Source organism: Microcaecilia unicolor, chromosome 3, assembly GCF_901765095.1.
Source record: "Microcaecilia unicolor chromosome 3, aMicUni1.1, whole genome shotgun sequence".
NCBI classification, from domain to species: domain Eukaryota; kingdom Metazoa; phylum Chordata; class Amphibia; order Gymnophiona; family Siphonopidae; genus Microcaecilia; species Microcaecilia unicolor.
Genome location: NC_044033.1, coordinates 487,684,584 through 487,709,490, shown reverse-complemented (window position 1 = coordinate 487,709,490; position 24,907 = coordinate 487,684,584). Strand labels below are relative to the sequence as shown.

Below are 24,907 nucleotides of genomic sequence, written 5' to 3'. Positions count from 1 at the left end.
CCTAAGAATTGCCATACTGGGTCAGACTGAAGGACCATTGAGCCCAACATCCTGTTTCCAACAGCAGCCAATCCAGGTCACAAGCACCTGGCCAGATCCCAAAACAGCAAAAACAGAATCTAAGCTGCTTATCCCAGGAACAAGCAAAAGGACCCTCCTAAGTCCATCCCAATAATGATCTATGGACTTTTCCTGTAGGAACCCGTCCAAACCTCTAGTCCCACCAAACCAACTACCCTCACCACACTCTCTGGAAATGAATTCCAGAATCCAATTACATGTTAAGTGAAGAAATATTTTCGCTGATATGTTTTACATTTACTACTTTGTAGCTTGATTATGTGCCCCAAGTCCTTACTCAGATAGTACCAGCTGTGGCCTCCTGAAATCCTGTGGTACACTAAGCAATGGGGATAACCACAATACAAGATGGGCAATGAACATGGATAGTTGATACCTAAGACCCTCCCCCAACAATCATCCACCTGCCTTAGTGCAGCTGATTCTCCAGAACCAATGCTGAATAAGGGTTATCCCTGAAGGTCTTCATGCCTGCTCCAATAAATCTGCATGTCTTGTATTTCTGTGGGAAAGATAGGGTCTGCACACCATGCTGATGAATCCAATGTGTGCTGCTACAGTAAAAATGTACATACTTCTAAACTAGTACTCTGCTTTGCATATTCTATCAAACGAGTGTCATATTTTAGGTGGTGGTCATCATTCATCTCACAAGTGGATGTCATCATCCATTGTGGAGTCTTAGATAGGTATACACAAGTGACTTTTCATATTGTGTTTCACCTGCTGTGCCCTCCTCTCTTGTTTCTGCACATTCTTTGGTAGAACTTTATATTCAGGTGATTAAAGGGAGACATTTAATCAAGATGGCTTATTAATTAATGAGCAAGTGTCTAGACACCAACTAGAACTCTTTGCTATGGAAAGTACTGGAGTGGAGGAATAACCTAATGGTTATTGCAGTGATCTGAGAACCTGGGGAACTGGGTTCGATTCCCACTGCAGCTCCTTGTGACTTTGGGCAAGTCAAGTACCTGTACATAATATGTAAAACACTTTGGCTGTAACCACTATATCAAGTCTCATCACCTTTCCCCTTCCCAGTCTCTGTATGGAAAAATAATGTATGTAATATTGTTTGCCCAGATCCATAAAATATGGATCTAGGCAAAGGTTGTGGCCATCATTTTGAACAGAGCTGGTGGGGACAGGAGCAAGAGCAACTAAAGATTTGCTCCTATACCCACTACACTGGACCACCAATTGGTGCAGAGGGTAGGGGTGGGCCAATCTAACCCCCTGCCTTTGATATTCAACTCCCTACACATGATAGTGATTCAAAATAAAATTAACTGCAATCAGAGTTTTTAATTGAAAAGATTTTTTTTAATTGCTAATTTTAACCTTAGCAATAGAGGTGTCAACTAGTTTGAAAGTAATGGTATTAATGATTTCTAGAATTTCTAAAAGCAAAGCAAAAATTTCACATTACCTTTAATTTACCCATATCACACGAGTCATCTTCACTTTGCTTTGGCTTAGGAAAGGAGGACGCAGGGGTTTGCCTTTTATTTAAAAAAAAAAAAAACATTTTAAGTTTGTTATTCACTAGCCAGCTGCGACAAGCAAAAATTCTTACCTACTAGTTTTCTTTGACTTCCACCAGACCAGTTTAGAACATATCGGACAGGAACATCCATCCTTTTGCAAGGCCTGATTGAGGTCCCTTGCAATTACCCTGCATGGAGGAAGCCATGTCACCAAGACCCCACTGGTCCTTGAGAGATGTAGAAATCTCTGTGCATATGACAAATTGCTTGTTATGAAAAATGGAATCTGTGTATTCTTTAACCCTTGAGTGAAGCAGAGTTTGGCAAGCTTTGTTTCATTAGGAGATTGTGTGATAACAACAGTAGCCTACCAGGGAAAACTGATAAATCAAGACATCAGCAGAAGATGGACTATAGACTCTAGGGTATAAAGTGCAGCTCAGAGATAAGAATGGAATGTGAAACTAGCATTTCTGAAGGAATGGAACTGAGAAAGTAGACAAACAAGAAAAGTGGGTAGACTGAAGAAATAAGTAATTAACTGCAGATTCAGCAGAAACAAGGAAAGGTGGGAGGGGGTCAGCAAATGCTGAACTTTGCACAAATGCAGCTTGAAGTGAAAGAAAGAAGGGTATAAAATAAGGCTAAAGAAAAAAAGGGGGGGGGGGGAACTTTAGTAAAGCTGATCAGCGACCTTGTCACAGAATATACGTTTTATGAAATTGCAATGTAATTGGCTTTATCTGATTGGTGTCTAAAATAAAAAAATTTTTAAAAAGAAATTTCTTTTATAAATTGATTCAGAGTATAACTCTTAGAACAAATAAGATTTAAAGTGTAAAAGAGTGAATCCAGGGAGAATCACTCCCTGTAGGTTTAGCCCATACAGCCTTCCACTGATTATCCTGCTTTTAACTCCTAACCTTTAATCACTTGTTCAGTACCCATGTTTAATCATTCCCACCTTAGTAATTCCCTTATTTGTGCGGTTTGTCTGTCCTAATTAGATTGTAAACTGTGTCGAGCAAGGACTGTCTCTTCATGATCAAGTGTACAGCGCTGCATACGACTAGTAGCGCTATAAAAACGATTAGTAGTAGTAATAGTAGTATCCTTTCCAGGGATTTGGGAAAGGGGGGGGGGGGCTAAACAGAAATAAGGCTTCCCTTTGACAATACCAATTTCCAGGATCCAAAAAATGTTTGCTCGAGAAATTTGCTTCATCATTCAATGAACCGGAAATATGCGCTACCAACACACACAAAAAAAAGAATGAGGCGCGACCCAAATACACAGAAGACCACTGAACTTTGTTCCCCCTTGACAATTGGTGTAAGCCACTGCCATGGGCATTGTCAAACAGAATTCTGACCACCATGCCCTGAATATCTAACTCAAAGGCCTACTACTTCCACTGAATTACTATAATATCCAGATGATTCTTTGACCATACAAACTTAGCAGCAGATCAGCACCAGATCCAGGCAAGGTGCTCTCTGGCTCATCAGGTTCTAATTAGTCAAGACAACTCTAGATCCCTTCCTTTGGCCAGATTCCTGGCATTTAGCCACCACACTAGGCTGTCACTGGCCTGCAACTTCATGGGAAATGAGTATCCTAACTATGCACCTGAGGGTACCACCACTACAATAATAATCTATGCAACGGCCTCATACATGCCTTTGTGTACCTAATCACACCTAATGTAATGGGCCCCACTTTGTGGAATGCCTTGCTGCTAGCTCTGCGAACAGTGGTCTCTCTCCTTGAGTTTAAAGCTATGCTTAAAGCTCACCTGTTCCATGCAGCCTTCAATTGTTGATTCTTGCTTATCTAAGTGCGAATGACAGCCTGTTGAACTACAACAGAGTTTTGTGTATTTGTCCTTGTTGCTCATAATTTCCTTGGTTTTGTGTTGTTTGTATATATTATTGTACCATTATGCTCCTTTTGATTTTTGTACACCGCTTTGATGGTATGACCCTAAGCGGGATATCAAGGCCAGGGGCCACTTGGTCTTGAGCAACACCCTCATTTGGCTCTGCAGCTTGACCAGTCTATGAAGATCTTCCCTTTTCTCATATCAAAATGAGCCTGTTGCTTTTTCTCAAAGCTGATCATCCATACCAGGGTCTGCAACAACTCCATAGTGGAATGAATGCTTGCCCTCATGTTTTGACTTTGCCCTGATGAGCCAGTTGTCCAGGTATGAGTGTAACAGTTATCTCTGCCTTAAGTAGAATTGCCTCTACCACATTCAACACCTTGCAAAAGGTGCATGGGGTTGTGGCAAAAAAAAAAAACCCCAACAACAAGACCTGATATTGGTAACACAAAGTTAAAGATAAATTCAGAGAAAGGAGGAGACAAAAATACAATCTTATCAAAGATAAATCTGTCTACAATACAGGCTGACGGTACTTATCCAAGGGAAAAAAGTCTCAGAACCCTTCCTCCGCTTCCGTGTTTAAGGAAGAAATGATGGTAGGAATGTATCAGGCGAAATCACTTCATAGGCATAAAAAACCCCTTTAGCCATGGTCAATGTGTGTCTAATATGGAAGCAGCTTGAAGTTTTTAAATGATTTTTGTTCATATAACTTTTTTTTTATTTGGATCCTTAAAAGCTAGTTCGATTAGAGTTTAACAGACTTGTTCCAAGGGGTTTTTTTATGCCTATGAAGTGATTTCAACCTATACCATCATTTCTTCCTTAAACACAGAAATGGAGGAAGGATTCTGAGGCTTTTTTCTCTTGAATTTTTCTGTACTCTATCAAATAGTATTTTGGTAATACAAATACAGTCAGCCTGTATGGTAGAAAGTGTTATCTTTGATAAGATGGTTAACAGTCATCCAGGACAGAAAACCTGTGGAAACAGAGATGAGTCTTTCAAATATAAATATGTTGATAAGCTTCCTTGAGGTCTAGTAATGTCACATCTTCCCCTGCTGCACTACCACAATTACACATAGAATTCCATATGACAAAGAACGCACAGAACTGACCCCCCCCCCCCCCCCCTTGAGATCCAAGATCAGCAAAAATTATCCTTCCTTTTTCAGGAACACAAAGTAAATAGAACAACAGCGTTGGCCCCACTCATTCCTGGATACTGGAACCATCACTTTCAGGCATAATAGATTACCCAAAGGATCATGAAAGGTCACTCTCTTGGCTGGTACTAAGCAGAAAGATGCAGTAAAACAATCTGGGTGCAAAATCTCCAGAACATAGCCTGCTCATATGACCTAGGTGCACTCTGAGAAAATTAGACAGACTGCCTTCTTTCCTCTCCCAAGGAGGGGACCCTCAGTCCATCACTGGGAGCCTTTGACCTGCTGATCAGGACTTCTCGTCAGCCCGAAAGAATGATTTAACTGCAAAAAATGGATACTGGCAGGACCCCTTACCAAGTGATATCACCTCAGATCTGAAAACATTGATTTCCAGAGCCAGATTTCAAAGCCTGCATAGGCCTGTCCTCCAGTAAACGCTGGGTCTTGGCCTCCTCTAGCTCCTTGATCAATGTCTCTAAATCCTCTCTGAAAAGAAGCTTGCCCAAAAACTGAAGTGTGCTAATCCTGGACTTATATGCAACATCTGCCTCCTAGTTCCTCAATCACAGAAAAGAGAGGGCTGAGACTTTCACTACCATTCATCTGGCCAATTCAGATTCCAGGCAAGCGACCTCCTTCGCCCACAGACCCTTTATCTAGAACATGGTGCAAAGAGCTCCTAGCACTCCCTGGAGGCTTTGCTCCTTTGCCCGTCATTTTTTCCACAGGCGTCGCTATAAATTTGTCCATTTGTACTAGGAGCGCTAAAATGGGCAGAGATATCCAAAGTCAGGAGGTTACAAAGATTCTTTAGTTTGTGGAGAGCTTCGGGGCCTCAGAGAACAGGGAAACCACCTCTCACTCTCTCTACTGCATCACGTGATTCTCACACATCATAATTTTAAGGTACATTTCAAGCAAGAAGTTGGTAAAAGAATGAGTTGGACCACTAGATGATTAAGGAGTAAGAGTCACTAAATGCTTTACTTCAGTCTTCACTGAAGAAGATGTTGAGGAGATACCCATGCCAGAAATGGTATTTAACTGTGATGAGCTGGAGGAATTGAAACAAATCTCTGTAAACATGGAAGATCTAACTGGGCAAACTTGAGAAACTAAAAAGAGAAGCAAATCACCTGGACCGGATGGTACAAACACCAGAGAACTGAAAGAATTAAAACATGAAAATGCAGATCTATTAGTAGTAATGTCTAACATCCTTAATGTCCAGTGTAGTACTTGAAGACTGGAGAGTGGTAGCCAACCTTTCACCAGTTATTCAAAAGGGTTCCGATGATAACATGAAAAATTATAGAATGGTAAGTCTGATATTTGTGCTGGGAAAAATGACACAGACTATTATAAAGAACAAAATTACTCAACATATATATAGGCATGGATTAATGCAACAAAGTCAACATAGATTTAAACAAGGGAAATCTTGCTTCACCAGTTTGCTATATTTCTTTTCGAAGAGGTGAATAAACATGTGGATAAAGGTGAGCCAGTTGATGTTGTGTATTTTGATTTTCAGAAAACATTTGACAAAAGTACCTCATAAACAACTCTTGAGAAGATTAAAAAGTTATGGGATAGGAGGCAGTGTCCTACTGTGGATTAACAACTGGTTAAAAGACAGAAAACAAAGAAGCGCTAAATGGTCAAGGTAAGTGGGGTTCAAAAGAGAGAAACCCATCTCAGTTAGGCCCAAAAGATAGAACTTATCGATTGCCTTGCCTACCCTGAGACTGGAGTGTCCTGTTCTGCACAAATCAAGGCCTGCATTGACTGATATACTGGGAAAAACATGGAGCACTTCCATAACCCCTCCACAATTGGATCCCACATGCTTGAGTCCCACAGATGATTTTCCACTATGCACATAGCCATCATGGCTTGGTCATCCATGGCCTGGAGCTCTTCCCTCAAAGACCACAGATTGGTCCATCCTTCTAACCAGTAGGAAGCTACTCATTCTCCAAGCTCTTCTTGAGGGAGAAAAGCCGACAGCCTACCAGCACTCCCAACTTCCCTCTAACATTCTCCTAGTTCCCTGGCCACTCACACCTAAGTTTCTTTATGTCTCTAATCTCTCAGTTGGGGACAACTCTTTCCAGGCTGCACCAAATGGATCCCCTGAGACTGAAGCAGGAGAAAGGAAATGTATGAACAGTACAATAGCTGAGGAACAAAAAAAAAATAAAGCAGTGCCCTGAAGCCCAGGCCCACCCATAGCCCACTCTCCTATTCCCTGCAAAGACAATGCCGAGCAAACACATAGGGGCCCTCATCTTGGGTCTTGTAAAACAGCACATGTTCCTGCCCAATATGTTCTGGACTGGTCTGTTAGACAATTAGAAAGCTTTTATGTGCATTATTTTATGTCCACTTCACAAATGCCACTGGAGAAATATCAAACATGTCTTTCAGAATGTGGACAAAATAGCATACAATTCCCCCTTCCCCTCTTCAGCAAAACCCTTGTACACGAGGAACTAGAGAGTCTACAATATAATCCATTTTAACATATTTTAAGGTTGCACAGTCTAATACATTTATCAACTATGCAACTAAAAAAAAATGTTGTAAGTCTTGATATATTCAGAAGAACGCCAATACCCCAAAAGCAGTGAAAACAGCTTGGGCAAATGCCCAATCAACAGTTAAAGATCAGGACTTGTACTGTATTGGGGCTCAAGGCTATTCATTTTCATTAAGCTCAAATTTTATGTGGTTAAAAACCAAATGACCACAATGTTCTCTATACTGGTGGAGAACAATATTAATAAATTAAGACTAGAACAAAACATCAATACCTCCTAACACTTGGGTTCTCAGCATCTGTACTCAGATTGGATGTCATAGGAGATAATACAGACCGAAGAGGAACTCTCCCAAATGAAAAGATCTATATATGAAGGGGGAAAAACAGTGATGTCAAGTTGGTGCCATTTCAAGGAAAAGTATGGTAAACCTTATAAGCCCATTGTATTCAGTACCATGTTAGGGGAGGATCTGCTCACAGCTGCAAACTTTTCAAGAGAGCCAGTCTTCTCCCTAGAATTAGAAAAAAATGTTCAAAAATAAAATTTCTAGTTGGTGGATTTTTAGAACGTGTTAAAGTTAGATTTATTTTATTTTTGTTACATTTGTACCCCACGCTTTCCCACTCATGGCAGGCTCAATGCAGCTTACATATTGTATACAGGTACTTATTTGTACCTGGGGCAACGGAGGGTTAAGTGACTTGCCCAGAGTCACAAGGAGCTGCCTGTGCCTGAAGTGGGAATCAAACTCAGTTCCTCAGTTCCCCAGGACCAAAGTCCACCACCCTAACCACTAGGCCACTCCTCCACTATATACCATTTAAAACCCAGGAATATTTTATGTATGTACAGTCATACCCCGTGTTTAATGTTTAAAACCAATATACTTTACTTCTAAAGTAGCCATTTATCTAATAAAATTTGTATCAAATGTGCCTGCACTTATTTTCTTATTTGTCCCAGTATAAGATCTGATAATTTTCTTTCCCTGATTTCTACTAGCTAGTCTAGACCAGTGGATTATGTCCCCCTATAAGCAGATGGAGACAGAGAAGCTGAACGCATCCAGTGATATCACTGATATAAGGAATTATACAGCCTGGAACTTGTCAGTATGGGTAAGCCAAAGAATAAAACACAAATTGTATATGAAAGATCAAAAATCCCCTGAAGGGGCCCTCTGCAAATTTAGCTAGATTACAAAACAATTACTAAAGGATAAAAGGTATAAACACAGGCAGATACTGCAACAACCTCAACAATCTCAATATGCATTCTTTGGAAGAAAGGAAGGAGGGGAGATATGATAGAAACATTTAAATACCTATATGGCATAAATGCCCAGGAGGCAAGTCTCTTCCAATTGAAAGGAAGCTCTGAAATGAGACGGCATAGGATGAAGGTGATAGATACAGAAGTAACCTGAGGAAATACTTCTTCATGGAAAGGGTGGCGAGTTCAAGGAATGGCCTACTGGTGGAAGTGGTGGAGATGGAAACAATATCTGAATTCAAGAGAGCTCGGGAGAAGACAAGTTTAAGCTCTTAGGTAGAAAGATGAAATCCAGATCCTCCTGGGTAGCATTTTTGGAAATGCTACCCATTCAATGCGCAGGACCCAAGAGACAGGCAGAGCTCCGCAGTGTCAATGAGTAATTCAGACGATGGTGCAAGGATGAGGGGTTTAGATTTCTTAGGAAGTGGACATTCTGGGGAAGGGGGAGCCAGTTCCAAAAGGATGGACCCTACCTTAACCGGGATGGAACTAGGATACTGGCGCTAACTTTTAAAAAGGAAATAGGGCAGCTTTTAAATTAAAATTGGGTGGGGGGGGGTGGGGGGGAGAGAAGCTGACATTTGTCCAGGAATGCATTGCTCAATGTGGAGTATCCTAGAAGGATACTATTGAAACTCCTGGACCGGATGGTATACATCCCAGAGTACTGATAGAATTGAAAAATGAACTTGCAGAACTATTGTTACAAAATCAAGTTTGGTACCGGAAGATTGGAGGGTGGCCAATGTAATGCCGATTTTAAAAACATGTTCCAGAGGTGATCTGGGAAATTATAGACTGGTGAGCCTGACGTCAGTGCCAGGCAAAACGGTAGAGACTATTATAAAGAACAAAATTACAGAACTATTCAAAAGCATGGATTAATAAGACAAAGCCAACATGGATTTAGTGAAGGGAAATCTTGCCTCACCAATTACATTTCTTAGAAGGGGTGAACATGTGGATAACAGTGAGCCAGTAGATCCTGTGCATATGGATTTTCAAAAGGAATTTGACCAAGTACCTCATAAAATATTCCAGAGGAAATTGGAGAGTCCTGAGATAGGAGGTACTGTTCTATAGTGGACTAGAAAATGGTTAAAAGAGTGGTTAGGGTGGTGGACTTTGGTCCTGGGGAACTGAGGAACTGAGTTCGATTCCCACTTCAGGCACAGGCAGCTCCTTGTGACTCTGGGCAAGTCACTTAACCCTCCATTGCCCCATGTAAGCCGCATTGAGCCTGCCATGAGTGGGAAAGCGCGGGGTACAAATGTAAAAATAAAAAAAACTAAAGAGAATCCACATATAGTGGAGAACTCAATAGATCCCACGGGTCGTGAAACGAGAAATAAAGAGGTGGGAAAAAAAGTCAGGCTATCCAAAGGATGGAACCAAATGTTTTTATGTAAAAAAACAAAATTTTATTAATCTTTAAACAAATAATGATATAATAATAACACATTAAAATTGACTCGACACAACGTTGTGTTTCGGCCGAAAGGCCTACATCAGGAGTCTTATTAGTCAAATTGAGATTAAGTATGATAATTCAAAAGTAATCTCGTAACGCAGCTAAAGATTCCAAGGATCTGCAAGTGAGATCCTAAAAATGGTCTTAAAAAAGACCGTTATGCAAATGGACCGTCTGTCGCGGTGATCTCAAAGGTAATGATGAAAGAAAACCTGAATTACATGACAGTTTAAATGACAAAAAAGGCGCGAAAGAAACTCGCAAACCCTGGATGACGCTGGTATCAGCTGATCAATGAAATGAAAAGAAAACAGATCGCTCTATAGTCATCCGTGCGTCTGTCATACGTAAGAACGTCATTACGTGCCTATAGGCACTTTTGAATTATCATACTTAATCTCAATTTAACTAATAAGACTCCTGATGTAGGCCTTTCGGCCGAAACACAACGTTGTGTCGAGTCAATTTTAATGTGTTATTATTATATCATTATTTGTTTAAAGATTAATAAAATTTTGTTTTTTTACATAAAAACATTTGGTTCCATCCTTTGGATAGCCTGACTCTTTATTTCTCAAAATAAAAAAAACAACAGAGAGAAGGGTTAAATGGTCAGCATTCTCAATGGAGAACGGTAGATAGTGGGCCAGGGGTCTGTGCTGGGACCGCTGCTTTTAAAATATTTATAAATGATCTAGAGATGGGAGTAACTAGTGAGGTAATTACATTTGCAGACACAAAGTTGTTAAACTGCAAGAAGATTGTGAAAAATCACAAGAGGACCTTACGAGACTGGGCATCCAAATGGCAGATAACGTTTATTGTAAGCAAATGCAATGTGATGCAGGTGGGAAAGAGGAACCCGAACTATAGCTACATAATGCAACGTTCCACGTTAGGAGTCACCGACCAGGAAAGGGATCTAGATGTCATTCTTGATAATATGTTGAAACCCTCTGCTCAGTGTGCGGTGGTGGCTAAGAAAGCAAATAGAATGTTGGGTATTAGGAAAGGAATGGAAAACAAAAATGAGGATGTTATAATGCCTTTGTATTGCTCGAATATTATCTGATCACTACATCTCAAAAAAGATATAGTGGAATTAGAAAAGGAACAGAGTGGTGAAAATGTATAAAGGGGATGGGAAGACTTCCCTACGAGGAAAGGCTAAAGCAGCTAGGGCTCTTCAGCTTGGAGAAAAGATGGCTGAGGGGAGATCTGATAGAGGTCTATAAAATAATGAGTGGAGTGGAACAGGTAGACTTGAATTGCTTGTTTACACTTTCCAAAAATACTAAGGGGCACGCAATGAAGCTAGAAAGTAGTAAATTTAAAACGAATCAGAGAAAATATTTCTTCACTCAATGTGTAATTAAACTCTGGAATTCATTGCCAAAGAATGTAGTAAAAGCAGTTAGCTTAGCAGGGTTTAAAAAAGGTTTGGCTAGTTTCCTACAAGAAGTCCATAAGCCATTATTAAAATGGACTTAGGGAAAATCCACTGCTTATTTCTAGGATAAGCAGCATAAAATGTATTGTACTGTTTTGGGTTCTTGCCAGGTACTTGAAACCTGGATTGGCCACTGTTGGAAACAGAATGCTGGGCATGATGAACCTTTGGTCTTTCCCAGTATGGCAGTACTTATGTTCTTGGGAAATCCCAATAGAGAAGTTTCAATAATGGTGAAAGAAAGCCAGAAGTGTTTAATGGGAGAACAGAGTAAAGGATAAAAAAATTATCCCTGTCAACTTCAAAGCAGCTTGTAAATGCAAGGAAAATACACAATTTGAAGGGTCTATATACAAATGCTAAAAGCCTAAAAAATAAGATAGGAAAGTTAGAGTATATAGCACTAAATGAAGATGTAGATTTAATAGGTATCTCAGAGACTTGGTGGAAGGAGGGCAATCAATGGGACACTTATCAGGGTACAAATTATATCAAAATGATAGAGTGGATCAAATTAGAGGTGGGGGGGGGTTGCGCTATATGTTGAAGAGGGAATTGAGACAAACAAAATAAATAAATATTCTACATGAAACGCACAGCAGCGTCACATCCTTATGAACAGAAATTCCACGTGTGGGGAAAGAGTATACTGGTAGGGCTGTACTACTGTCCACTGGGACAGAACGGACAGATGAACAAATGTATACAGAAATTACAAAAGCTGGCAAATTGGGCAACATTATAATAGTGGGTGATTTCAATCACCCCAATATTGACTGGATAAATGCTACATCAGGGAGCACTAAAGAGGTAAAATTCTTAGATATAATAAATGACTGCTTCTTGGAGCAACTGATCCAAGCACAGACAAGAAGGGGAGTTATTTTAGATTTAGTCCTTAGTAGAATGCAGGGCATGGTATGAGAGGAAACTGTTTTGGATCTGCTGGGAAACAATGATCATAACATGATCAAAAATTTGAGCTGATATCTGGAGTGAAGTCACTGAAGAAATCTACAGTAGCAGCATTCAATTTTCGAAAGAGTGACTAAGACAAAATGAGAAAAATGGTTAAACAGAAGCGGAAAGGGTCGGCCGCAAATGTTAGGAATTTAAATCAGGCTTAGATGTTGTTTAAAAATATCGTTGTGGAAGCCCAGATCAGATTCATTCCAAGTATTAACAAAGGTGGAAAGAAGAGCAAATGACAGACAGTGTGGTTGGTTAAAAGGTGATGTGAAAGAAGCTATTAGAGCCAAAAGAATGGAAAAAGGACCCAAATGAAGAAAATAAGAAGCAACATATGCAGTGTCAAGCTAGATGCAAAGCACTGATAAAGCTAAAAGAGAATAAGAAGAAAAACTTGTCGTGGAGACAAAAACTCACAGTAACAACTTTTTCAGGTACATCAGAAACAGAACGCCTGTGAGGGAATCAGTGGAACCGTTAGATCATGAAAGAGCGAAAGGGGCACTCAGGGATGACAAGGCCATAGAGGAGAGATTGAATGAATTCTTGTATTCGGTATTTATGGAAGATGATGTAAGATATCTACCTGTACTGGATATGGATTTCAGTGGTGACGATGCGAAGGAATTGAAAGAAATCTCTGTGAAGCTGGAAAATGTACTGAGCCAAATTGACAAGTTAAAGAGTGATAAATCATCTTGACTGGATGGCATACACCCCAGGGTACAGAAAGAAGTCAAACATGAAATTACTGATCTGCTGCTAGTGATATGTAACCTGTTGTTAAAATCGTCCATAGTAGCTGAAGATTGGAGAGTGGCTTATGTAACGCCGATTTTTAAAAAGGGTTCCAGAGGTGATCCAGGAAATTACAGATCAGTAAGCCTGACTTCAGTGCCGGGTAAAATAGTGGTGATGTTGCAATGTTCTGTATTGTGATCAATAAGGAAGCTAGTGCCCTGGGCTATCATTGGGTTTTGCAATAGGAGCTGTAGTGAGCAACTAGTCCAGAATTTACTAGCACTCTCCAGTTTTGGTTCGGGGTACAGAGGCAGCAAGTCTTTACGAAGGACGCCCAAACTCCATATTCTAGTGAGGGTAGGGTGTCTTGAACTTCCCCAGACACTGATTAATATGGTGAAGACAAAATAAAAAGGTTCAAACAACATTTTTCAAAATGAAATCTTATTTTTCTTGTCTACTATTCCCAGCTTTTAGCTTTGCATATGTGACTAGTTAGTGACCCACTGTAATTTTAAGTAATTGGTCTTTAGGTGTAATTTCTAGAACTGTGTGACTTCAGTTTTCTAAGATCTTAGTGTCTCTAAAAACCCACCAAGCAACAGTTTGTGAAGGAAGGTACTTGCCCAACTGGTAAGCAGAGAGGCTACCAAATCTGAGGCCAAAACTAAGCACATTCACAAGTGCTAGTGGGACCTGTGCAAGCATCCATGGGCTTAATCCTAATGGGGTATTAGCAGTAGCGTTAATATGTTATGCGACATTCCTCCAGAAAAAAAGACACTTCAAAAATTGTAATGACAAGAGAAGCACAATCTTTAATATCTCAGTCATAGCGATGTAGATTTTCTGATGGATTCAGTTCTTTTGAGGTAGTGACAGCTTTTTTTGTAATCTAGAGGTGTGCCAAGGAGTAGCCTAATGGTTAGTGCCTTGGGCTGAGAACCTAAGGAACTGGTTTTGATTCCCACTACAGCTCCTTGTGACCCTAGCCTCAGGTATAAAATTTCAATAGGAAACAGAAAGTACCTGCATGTAATATATGTAAACTGCTTTGGCTTTACCACAGACAGGTGATATATCAAAACCTATGCAATATTTCAATTACCCAAGTGCAGGGTTTGCTTCTGTAGCAGGGAATTCTCCAGTACCATCGCTCTTTTTTCCATCCCTAGAATTTTCAAAAAGACCAGCCCGGAAAATTGCTTGCTCGCCTGAAATTGTCATCACTGTAAAAGATGACAGATAAAAATTGAACATTATGGACTATGACATACAGAATCTAATTGTAATGCAGATGAAAAAGTTAAAAGGCTGATTTGTGCTGTTAAGACAACACACATGGTTCTAAACTAAATTTTTAACCACAGATTGCCATAAAGCCTGAACTGTTACAGTTTGCTTTGAGGAGATTTCAGGTTTTAAATGTGTAGGTTTTTTTTAAAGGTGGTAATACACGAGTGCCTTTGATCTTCTTAGGAGCTAATTACTCAACTACCACTGCACTAGCTAGTGCTGAAAATAGTACCAAATGGTTTATTACTGCCATACAATGTCTAATTTAAACCATATCACTATCCACACAATGAACTAGATTTTTCAGGGGGGAAAAACTCTTATTTTAAACCAATAATTCCAATGGTCAAGGCATGAAATTGAGAACAAACTCACTGGGCAGAACCAAATGCTATCAGAAGAAAAAAATTTGATTGCCCTTCCAATACACCTTCTAAAACCACCTCACCACCTACTTCGGCCTTTAACATTTGTTGACTGGGAGGTGACATTATTTAGGCTAAAAGATGCTTTAACCCCATGTTGCTGTATCTAGCTCTGCAGGGTCAATTACAGTTATGTATTAAACCGACAAATAAAATAAAAATACCAAGCACTGACCAGCCACATTTTGTTTGTCATCTTCTGGAAGTAAACACTTTTTCTTCAAATTTAAGTTTCTTGTAGCATTTTCTAACATTTCCATTGGAACAGCACAACAGTCAACTGCTTTTTGAAGAATCTGTTTGCTTTTCTTACAATTACCTAGTAAGTGACACAGGAACAGCTTTGAATTACAAACAGTAGTTATCACCAATTATATACCTGCGAGACTTGAAAACGTGAGACTGTCCAAACTTTCTACACTGTGCAGTTCAAGGGAAAGGGGATGGAATTTGAAATACTATCTTTTTTGTGGTTACAATCAAAGTGGTTTACATATTATATACAGGTACTTATTTTGTACCTGGGGCAACGGAGGGTTAAGTGACTTGCCAGAGTCACAAGGAGCTGCAGTGAGAATAGCTTAATCTCAAGCTAGGTCTCCAGCACCCCAAAATTGCTGAGGATGCTCTGGAGGCAGGACTGTGCATCATGTAATTAAGGGAAAGAACAGCTGGCCAGTTTTAGGGCCCATGACAAAGAGTTCCAGAAAGAGTACATGGCTCCCAGTCTCAGGATTGCTGCAATGACTAGACTAAGAACAGTGGGAAAGTAGTTGCATATGAAGGCCATGGTACTAGAATCCCAGCAACTAGTTCCATCTGAACTGGAAACAGAACGAAGAAAGAACTACAGACCCAAACCTCCCTCCTAAAAAAAGCCAGCAACATCTAGAGTAGACTAGTGGTTAGTGCAGCAAGCTTTGATCCACTGGGTTCGATTCCCACTATAGCTCCTTGTGACTCTGGGCATTGCCCCAGGCACAAAATAAGTACCTGTCTATAATATGTAAAGCATTTTTATTGTAACCACAAAAAAGGTAGTATTTCAAATCCCATCCCCTATTGCTATCACTCTTCTTGTAATTTAGTAATCTAACTTAAGAGTCAGATCAATGTGATCAAGTAGACCTTCTAAAACAAAGGAAACTGCAGCAAGAGAAAAACAAAACTTAAAACAATTATAAGATCATTTGGGAAAATATCAGGAGTTGGATACTGATAAAATGTCAATTTCAAACACAAACATTGGCTACAAATAAAACAAAAAATACACCACATTAAACATATGAGATATCATTTACTAAGAGTGTATTCAAATACATATTATTTGTTATTTAGAATAGAGCTTCTCAAAATTATAGGTCACAACAGCAACCTCCATTTGATGATGAAACCTGGCGGGCCCTCCATAAAATGTCATTAGTCCATGCATTCTAGCAGTTGTGCATCTTTCTGTGGCTGTACAGAACGGGTTACGGCCACATAAAAATTGATATGGACTGGTTTAGAATACATTACATTTTACTTATACTAAATCTGATAAATGGGATAAGCGAAATTGGATTTACCTGTTAATTTCCTCTCCTTGAAATCATGCTAGACCAATCTAGATACAGGGTTATGTAACCTTGCCAGCAGATGAAAACACAGTTTTGCAGTGAAATCACTACTGCCCATAAAGAACATAAGAGTAGCCATACTGAGTCAGACCAATAGTCCACCTAGCCCAGTATCCTGTTTTCCAAACAGTGGCCAAGCCAGGTCACAAGTACCAGGCAGAAACCCAAATCGTGGCAACTCTCCATACTACAAATCCCAAGGCAAGCAGTTGCTTTCCATGTGTGTCAATAGCAGACTATGGACTTTTCCTCCAGGAATTTGTCCAAACATTTTTTTAAAACCCAGATACACTAACCGCTGTTACCACCTCCTCCGGCAAAGAGTTCTGGAGCCTAACAATTCGTTGAGTGAAATTGTTTTTAAAGTATTTCCATGTAACTTCCTCGAGTGTCCCCTAGTCTTTGTACTTTTGGAACGAGTAAAAAAAATCAATTTACCTCCATTCGTTGTACACCACTCAGGATTTTGTAAAGCTCAATCATATCGCCCTAACCTCTTTAGCCTTTCCTCATACGAGAGAAGTTCCATCCCCTTTATCATTTTAGTCACTCTTCTTTGAACTTTTTCTAATTTCACTATATCTTTTTTGAGATACGGCAACCAGAACTGAATGCAATACTAAAGGTGCAGATGCACCATGGAGCGATACAGGGTATGATACATACCTGTAGCAGTTGTTCTCCGAGGACAGCAGGCTGATTGTTCTCACGACTGGGTTGACGTCCGCGGCAGCCCCCACCAACCGGAAGAAGCTTCGCGGGACGGTCGGCACGCAGGCCACACCCACCGCGCATGCGCGGCCGCCTTCCCGCCCGTGCGCGACCGCTCCCGCCAGTTGAATGACAAGCAATAAAATATGAAACACACAACTCCAAAGGGGAGGAGGGAGGGTAGGTGAGAACAATCAGCCTGCTGTCCTCGGAGAACAACTGCTACAGGTATGTATCATACCCTTTCTCCGAGGACAAGCAGGCTGCTTGTTCTCACGACTGGGGTATCCCTAGCTCTCAGGCTCACTCAAAACAATAACCCAGGTCAATTGAACCTCGCAACGGCGAGGGTACAACAGAAATTGACCTACGAAGAACAACTAACTGAGAGTGCAGCCTGACCAGAATAAATTCGGGTCCTGGAGGGTGGAGTTGGATTTACACCCCAAACAGATTCTGCAACACCGACTGCCCGAACCGACTGTCGCGTCGGGTATCCTGCTGGAGGCAGTAATGTGATGTGAATGTGTGGACAGATGACCACGTCGCAGCCTTGCAAATCTCTTCAATAGTGGCTGACTTCAAGTGGGCCACCGACGCTGCCATGGCTCTGACACTATGAGCCGTGACATGACCCTCAAGAGCCAGCCCAGCCTGGGCGTAAGTGAAGGAAATGCAATCTGCTAGCCAATTGGAGATGGTGCGTTTCCCGACAGCGACCCCTAGCCTGTTAGGGTCGAAAGAAATAAACAATTGGGCGGACTGTCTGTTGGGCTGTGTCCGCTCCAAGTAGAAGGCCAATGCTCTCTTGCAGTCCAATGTGTGCAACTGACGTTCAGCAGGGCGGGTATGCGGCCTGGGGAAGAATGTTGGCAAGACAATTGACTGGTTAAGATGGAACTCCGACACCACCTTCGGCAGGAACTTTGGGTGAGTGCGGAGCACTACTCTGTTGTGATGAAATTTAGTATATGGAGCATGAGCTACTAGGGCTTGAAGCTCACTGACCCTACGAGCTGAAGTAACTGCCACCAAGAAAATGACCTTCCAGGTCAAGTACTTCAGATGGCAGGTATTCAGTGGCTCAAAAGGAGGTTTCATCAGCTGGGTGAGGACGACGTTGAGATCCCATGACACAGTAGGAGGCTTGATAGGGGGCTTTGACAAAAGCAAGCCTCTCATGAATCGAACGACTAAAGGCTCTCCAGAGATGGCTTTACCTTCCACACGATAATGGTAAGCACTAATCGCACTAAGGTGATTCCTTACTGAGTTGGTCTTGAGGCCAGACTCTGATAAGTGCAGAAGGTATTCAAGCAGGTTCTGTGCAGGGCAAGAACGAGGTTCTAGGGCCTTGCTCTCACACCAAACGACAAACCTCCTCCACTTGAAAAAGTAACTCTTTTTAGTGGAATCCTTCCTAGAGGCAAGCAAGACCCGGGAGACACCCTCAGACAGACCCAACGCAGCGAAGTCTACGCCCTCAACATCCAGGCCGTGAGAGCCAGGGATTGAAGGTTGGGGTGCAGCAACGCTCCGTCGTTCTGCGAAATGAGAGTCGGAAAGCACTCCAATCTCCACGGTTCTTCGGAGGACAACTCCAGAAGAAGAGGGAACCAGATCTGACGGGGCCAAAAGGGCGCTATCAGAATCATGGTGCCGCGGTCTTGCTTGAGCTTCAGTAAGGTCTTCCCCACCAAAGGTATGGGAGGATAAGCATACAGGAGGCCGGTCCCCCAATGAAGGAGAAAGGCATCTGACGCTAGCCTGCCATGTGTCTGAAGTCTGGAACAGAACAGAGGCAGCTTGTGGTTGGTCTGAGAGGCGAAAAGATCCACCGAGGGGGTGCCCCACTCTCGGAAGATCTTGCGTACCACTCTGGAATGGAGCGACCACTCGTGCGGTTGCATGACTCTGCTCAGTCTGTCGGCCAGACTGTTGTTTACGCCTGCCAGGTACGTGGCTTGGAGAAGCATGCCGAACCGACACGCCCAGCGCCACATACCGACGGCTTCCTGACACAGGGGGCGAGATCCGGTGCCCCCCTGCTTGTTGACGTAATACATTGCAACCTGATTGTCTGTCCGAATTTGGATAATTTGGCAGGACAGCCGATCTCTGAAAGCCTTCAGTGCGTTCCAGATCGCTCGGAGCTCCAGGAGGTTGATCTGCAGATCCTTTTCCTGGAGGGACCACAGACCCTGGGTGTGAAGCCCATCGACATGGGCTCCCCACCCCAGGCGAGATGCATCCGTCGTCAGCACTTTCGTGGGCTGCGGAATTTGGAATGGACGTCCCAGGGTCAAATTGGTCCGTATGGTCCACCAGAGCAGTGAAGTGCGGCAACTGGTGGAGAGGCGGATGACATCCTCTAGATTCCCGGTGGCTTGGAACCACTGGGAAGCTAGGGTCCATTGAGCAGAATCTCATGTGAAGACGAGCCATGGGAGTCACATGAACTGTGGAGGCCATATGACCCAGAAGTCTCAACATCTGCCGAGCTGTGATCTGCTGAGACGCTCTGGTCTGCGAAGCCAGGGCCAAGAGATTGGTGGCCCTCGCTTCGGGAAGGTAGGCCTGAGCCGTCTGGGAATTCAGCAGCGCTCCTATGAATTCCAGAGACTGAGTTGGCTGGAGATGGACTTTGGGTAATTTATCACAAACCCCAGCAGCTCCAGAAGCTGAATAGTGCACTGCATGGACCGGAGGGCTCCTGCCTCCGAGGTGTTCTTGACCAGCCAATCGTCGAGATATGGGAACACGTGCACTCCCAGCTTGCGTAGGTAGGCCGCTACCACCACGAGGCACTTGGTAAACACTCGTGGGGCAGAGGCGAGCCCAAATGGCAGCACACAATACTGAAAGTGGCGTGCGCCCAGGCGGAATCTGAGATACTGTCTGTGAGCTGGCAGTATCGGTATGTGAGTATATGCGTCCTTTAAATCCAGGGAACATAGCCAATCGTTTTTCTGAATCATTGGCAGAAGGGTGCCCAAGGAAAGCATCCTGAACTTTTCTTTGACCAGGAATTTGTTCAGGCCTCTCAGGTCTAGGATGGGACGCATCCCCCCAGTTTCTTTTCCACAAGGAAGTACCTGGAATAGAATCCCTGCCCTTCCTGCCCGGGTGGTACGGGCTCGACCGCATTGGCGCTGAGAAGGGCGGAGAGTTCCTCTGCAAGTACCCGCTTGTGATGGGAGCTGAAAGACTGAGCTCCCGGAGGACAATTTGGAGGCAGGGAGGCCAAATTCAGGGCGTATCCGTACCGCACTATTTGGAGAACCCACTGGTCGGAGGTTATGAGAGGCCACCTTTGGTGAAAGAATTTTAACCTCCCTCCGACCGGCAGGTCGTCCGGTACGGACACTTGTAGGGCGGCTATGTTCCCATGGATCCAGTCAAAAGCCCGTCCCCGGCTTTTGCTGTGGAGGCGCAGGGGGGTGCTTAGGCGCACGCTGTTGACGGGAACGAGCGCGCTGGGGCTGTCCCTGTGCCTGACGAGGCCTTCGGGCCGGCTGGTTGTACCTACGCTTCGCAAAAGAATAGGGTGCAGCCTGCCGAGCCCGGGAAAAAACGCCCGCCCGCGGGGGCGGGTGCTGAAGGCGCCCGGTGGGAGAGCTTGTCGAGAGCGGTTTCCCGCTGATGCAGTTGGTCAACCATCTGCTCGACCTTCTCGCCAAAAATATTATCCCCCCGGCAAGGGACGTCAGCCAGTCTCTGCTGGGTGCGGTTGTCCAGGTCAGAGGCACGCAGCCATGAGAGCCTGCGCATCACTATACCTTGGGCCGCAGCACGAGATGCCACGTCACAGGTGTCAAAAATCCCCCTGGACAGGAACTTTCTGCACGCCTTCAGCTGCCTGACCACCTCCTGATAAGGCCTGGACTGCTCCGGCGGGAGCTTATCGACCAGGTCCGCCAGCTGTTGAACATTGGTCCGCATGTGGATGCTCATATAGAGCAGGTAAGATTGGATGCGGGTCACGAGCATGGAGGATTGGTAGGCCTTCCTCCCAAGTGAGTCCAGAGTGCGAGACTCCCGCCCCGGGGGCGCCGAGGCGGTATCCCTCGAACTCCGTGCCCTCTTGAGAGCAGAATCCACGACCGCTGAGTCATGGGGCAACTGAGGGCCGCATGAGCTCTGGGTCAGAGTGGATCCTGTACTGGGACTCTGCTTTCTTGGGAATGGTGGGGTTAGTTAGTGGTCGCACCCAGTTCCGAAGCAGCGTCTCCTTCAGGACATTGTGCAGCGGTACCGTGGAGGACTCTCTAGGTGGTGATGGATAGTCGAGGACCTCGAGCATCTCGGCCCTCGGCTCTTCCACAGAGACCACGGGAAAGGGAATGCTTATAGACATATCCCGCACAAAGGAGGCAAAGGAGAGACTCTCAGGAGGTGAGAGCTTCCTCTCCGGTGACGGCGTGGGGTCCGAGGGAAGGCCCGTAGACTCCTCTGAGGAGAAATATCTCGGGTCCTCCTCTTCCCCCCACGAGTCCTCATCCTCGGTATCGGACATTAGCTCATGTAGCTGAGTCCGGTACCGGGCCCGGCTCGACGTCGAGGCACCAAGGTCTCGGTGTCGTCGAGCGGTGGACTCCCGCGCCGGCGGGGACGGAGCTCCCTCCATCGACGTCCGACTCCACCTGCGTGGCGGTCGAGACCGGCACCGCAAGCGGCGGCGGTGTCGACAGCCCCGGCGCCGGGCTAGAGCTCGCCGGCGCCACAGTCATCGGCGCCGGGGGCGCAAGCACCCCCGACGCCGGCACAGCCTGGCGCATCAGCCCTTCCAGGATCCCCGGAAGGATGGCTCTGAGGCACTCGTCCAGGCCCGCTGCCGGGAAAGGCGGTGGGGCCAGTAAGGGTGTCGGTGCCAGAAGCTGCTGGGGGCCAGGAGACGGCACCGAGGTGCCGGAACCCCGACGCGTCGGTACCTCCACCACCGACGGAGATCTCTCCTCTCTGCGATGACGCTTCGGCGTCGACTCCTCTTCAGGGTGCACCGAGGGCTCCCGGTGACGGCGCTTCTTATCTTTTTTCCGGTGCACGTCACCGGCGCCGGAGGGCATGGAGGAGGAGGAGGTCGATCCCCCTCGGTCTCGAGGTACCGGGTCCGACAGGGTTCGGTCCCGTGGCTCACGAGTTGAGGGAGTGACCGGGGCCGACTGCCCACGCGGCCTCTCAACCCCACTCTCACCGGCGGACCGGCGGGCCGATGGGACCTGTTCTCCTGGGGTCGCTGCCATCGGTGCCGATGTCTCGGGCATCGATACCGGTACCGAAGAACCGGCCTTCGATACCGATGCCGTCGAGGTCGACGTCGAGGGGCCGGCGCAAGTTCCAAAAAGACGGTCCCGCAGAACTTGCCTCGCAACCTGAGTCCGTTTCCGGAGACCGAGACACAAAGCGCACGACTTGAGATTGTGCTCCGGCCCGAGGCACTGGAGGCACCAAGCGTGGGTGTCGGTCTGCGAGATCGGCCGGCCGCAGCGACCACACTTTTTAAATCCACTCGGGACCTTCGAGGACATCGACGGAAAAATCGCGTCGGCGAAGTCAAAGTCGGCAATGGTGGCTAAAATCACACCACGAAAAAATCAACCGACCGAGCGGCCACTAGGCCGCAACGTGGCGTCCCCGCTAGAAAGCGAGGGAAAAAAGGGGAGCGCGTGCTCCACACGCGCAAAAAATTTCTTTTTTTTTTTTTTTTTTCTCTAAACAATACAAACAAAATCAGAGGAAACCGAACGGGAATCCAAGCGACGATCCGCGTAAACGCGGTCGAAAATCCGGCGGCTGAACCGAGAGAGAGGCAAACGCACCACTCTCTCAGTCGCGGAAAAAAAGTAACTGGCGGGAGCGGTCGCGCACGGGCGGGAAGGCGGCCGCGCATGCGCGGTGGGCGTGGCCTGCGTGCCGACCGTCCCGCGAAGCTTCTTCCGGTTGGTGGGGGCTGCCGCGGACGTCAACCCAGTCGTGAGAACAAGCAGCCTGCTTGTCCTCGGAGAAAAAGGCATTATAGTATTTTCGGTCAAATTCACCAACCCTTTCCTAATAATTACTAGAATCATGTTTGCTTTTTTGGCCGCCGCTGAAAACTGAGCAGAAGACTTCAGCCTATTATCTACGTCGACACCCAGATCTTTTTCTTGAGTGCTGACTCCCAAGGTGGACCCTAGCATCAGGTAACTACGATTTGGATTATTCTTTCCAATGTGCATCACCTTGCATTTGTCCACATTAAATTTCATCTGCCATTTGGACACCCAGTCTTCCAATTTCCTAAGGTCTTCCTGCAATATTTCACAGTCCGCATGTGTTTTAACAACCTTGAATAGTTTTGTATCATCTGCAAATCTGATCACCTCATTTGTCGTTCTGATTTCCATATCATTTATGGGAAAACTAGGTTCTTACCTTGGTAATTTTCTTTCCTTTAGTCACAGCAGATGAATCCATTAACTGATGGGTTGTATCCGCCTACCAGCAGGTGGAGATACAAAACACTGAAAATCCATAGTGCTCTATGGACGGCTAGCTCCATCTGCCTTCAGTATTTGAAACTTCCAAAGCAAAGTGAATTCTCAAAGTAGAATAACATGAACTTTCCTCACAGCGAACGAATGCCCCAGAACAGGAGCAATAACCACACAAAGGAGGGACGATCTCAACCTCCTGTAACATAACTGTAAATAGAAATCCTGAAAACTGTTTTTCAACTCCTCCCGATGAGGGAACATATCTGCATTAGAAAACTGAACAAAAACAGAGTCAGACAGGGAGGGATCAAGGTAAGAACCTAATTTTCTCTTCCTTGTCATCCTAAGCCGCACTGAGCCTGCCATGAGTGGGAAAGCGCGGGGTACAAATGTAACTAAAATAAAATAAAAATCAGCAGCAGATGAATCCATTAACTGATGGTATGTACAAAAGCACTCCCTAGTTAGGGCGGGAACATGCCACTCCACGAGCAAGCACTTGCGCTCCAAACTGTGCGTCCCGCTTCGCTGCAACATCCAGCCTGTAATGCCGGACAAAGGAGAGCTGAGAAGCCCAAGTAGCCACACTACAGATCTCATGAAGAGAGAGTGCTCCTGTTTCAGCCCACAAGGAGGAAATCCCTCTCGTGGAATGCGCTTTAAACGCGTCAGGCGGAGACCGCCCTAACAGCAGATAGGCAGAAAAAAATGACTTCTTTGAGCTAACGGGCTATAGTGGCCTTAGACGCCGGAGACCTTCTCCGAGGTCCTGACAGCAAGACAAAAAGGTGATCAGAGGTCCTGAAGTCATTTGACATCTGCAGATACTGCAAGAGAGCCCTGCGAACATCCAGATGATGTAACTGCCCAAAAGATTCTGGAAACTCCTCCCTAGTAAAGGAGGGCAGATAAATGGGCTGGTTTAGGTGAAACGCTGAAACCACCTAAGGCAGGAAGGAAGGTACAGTACGCACCGTTACTCCGGACTCTGAGAATTGTAAGAAAGGGTCTCTACAGGACAGCTCCTGGAGCTCAGACACCCATCTCGCCGATGTAATGGCCACCAAAAAAACTATCTTTAGAGTCACATCCTTCTCCGAAGCTCGCCTCAGCGGCTCGAAGGGTGAACACTGGAGAGCCTTTAACACCAACCCCAGGTTCCAAGCTGGACATGGAAGCCGCACCGGCGGCCGGAGCCGGAGTACCCCTCTTAGAAATCGGGCAATGTCCGGATGAGTGGCCAGGGACAAGCCAGAGACCTTCCCTCGAAAGCATGCCAATGCTGCCACTTGCACTC

The 24,907-nt window shown here is 44.7% G+C and overlaps 1 protein-coding gene across 1 annotated transcript in view; it reads right to left on the bottom strand.

Annotated features, from left to right (window-relative positions):
- TTK (TTK protein kinase) overlaps positions 1–24,907 on the bottom strand; it is a 171,754-nt gene that overhangs the window by 90,440 nt on the left and 56,407 nt on the right. The window contains exons 5-9 of the mRNA XM_030199069.1: positions 14,980–15,123; positions 14,192–14,312; positions 7,631–7,688; positions 7,448–7,539; positions 1,514–1,586 (exon numbers count right to left, since the gene is read on the bottom strand). Of these exons, the coding sequence (XP_030054929.1) occupies positions 1,514–1,586; positions 7,448–7,539; positions 7,631–7,688; positions 14,192–14,312; positions 14,980–15,123 (488 nt within the window). The remainder of the gene's footprint in view (positions 1–1,513; positions 1,587–7,447; positions 7,540–7,630; positions 7,689–14,191; positions 14,313–14,979; positions 15,124–24,907) is intronic.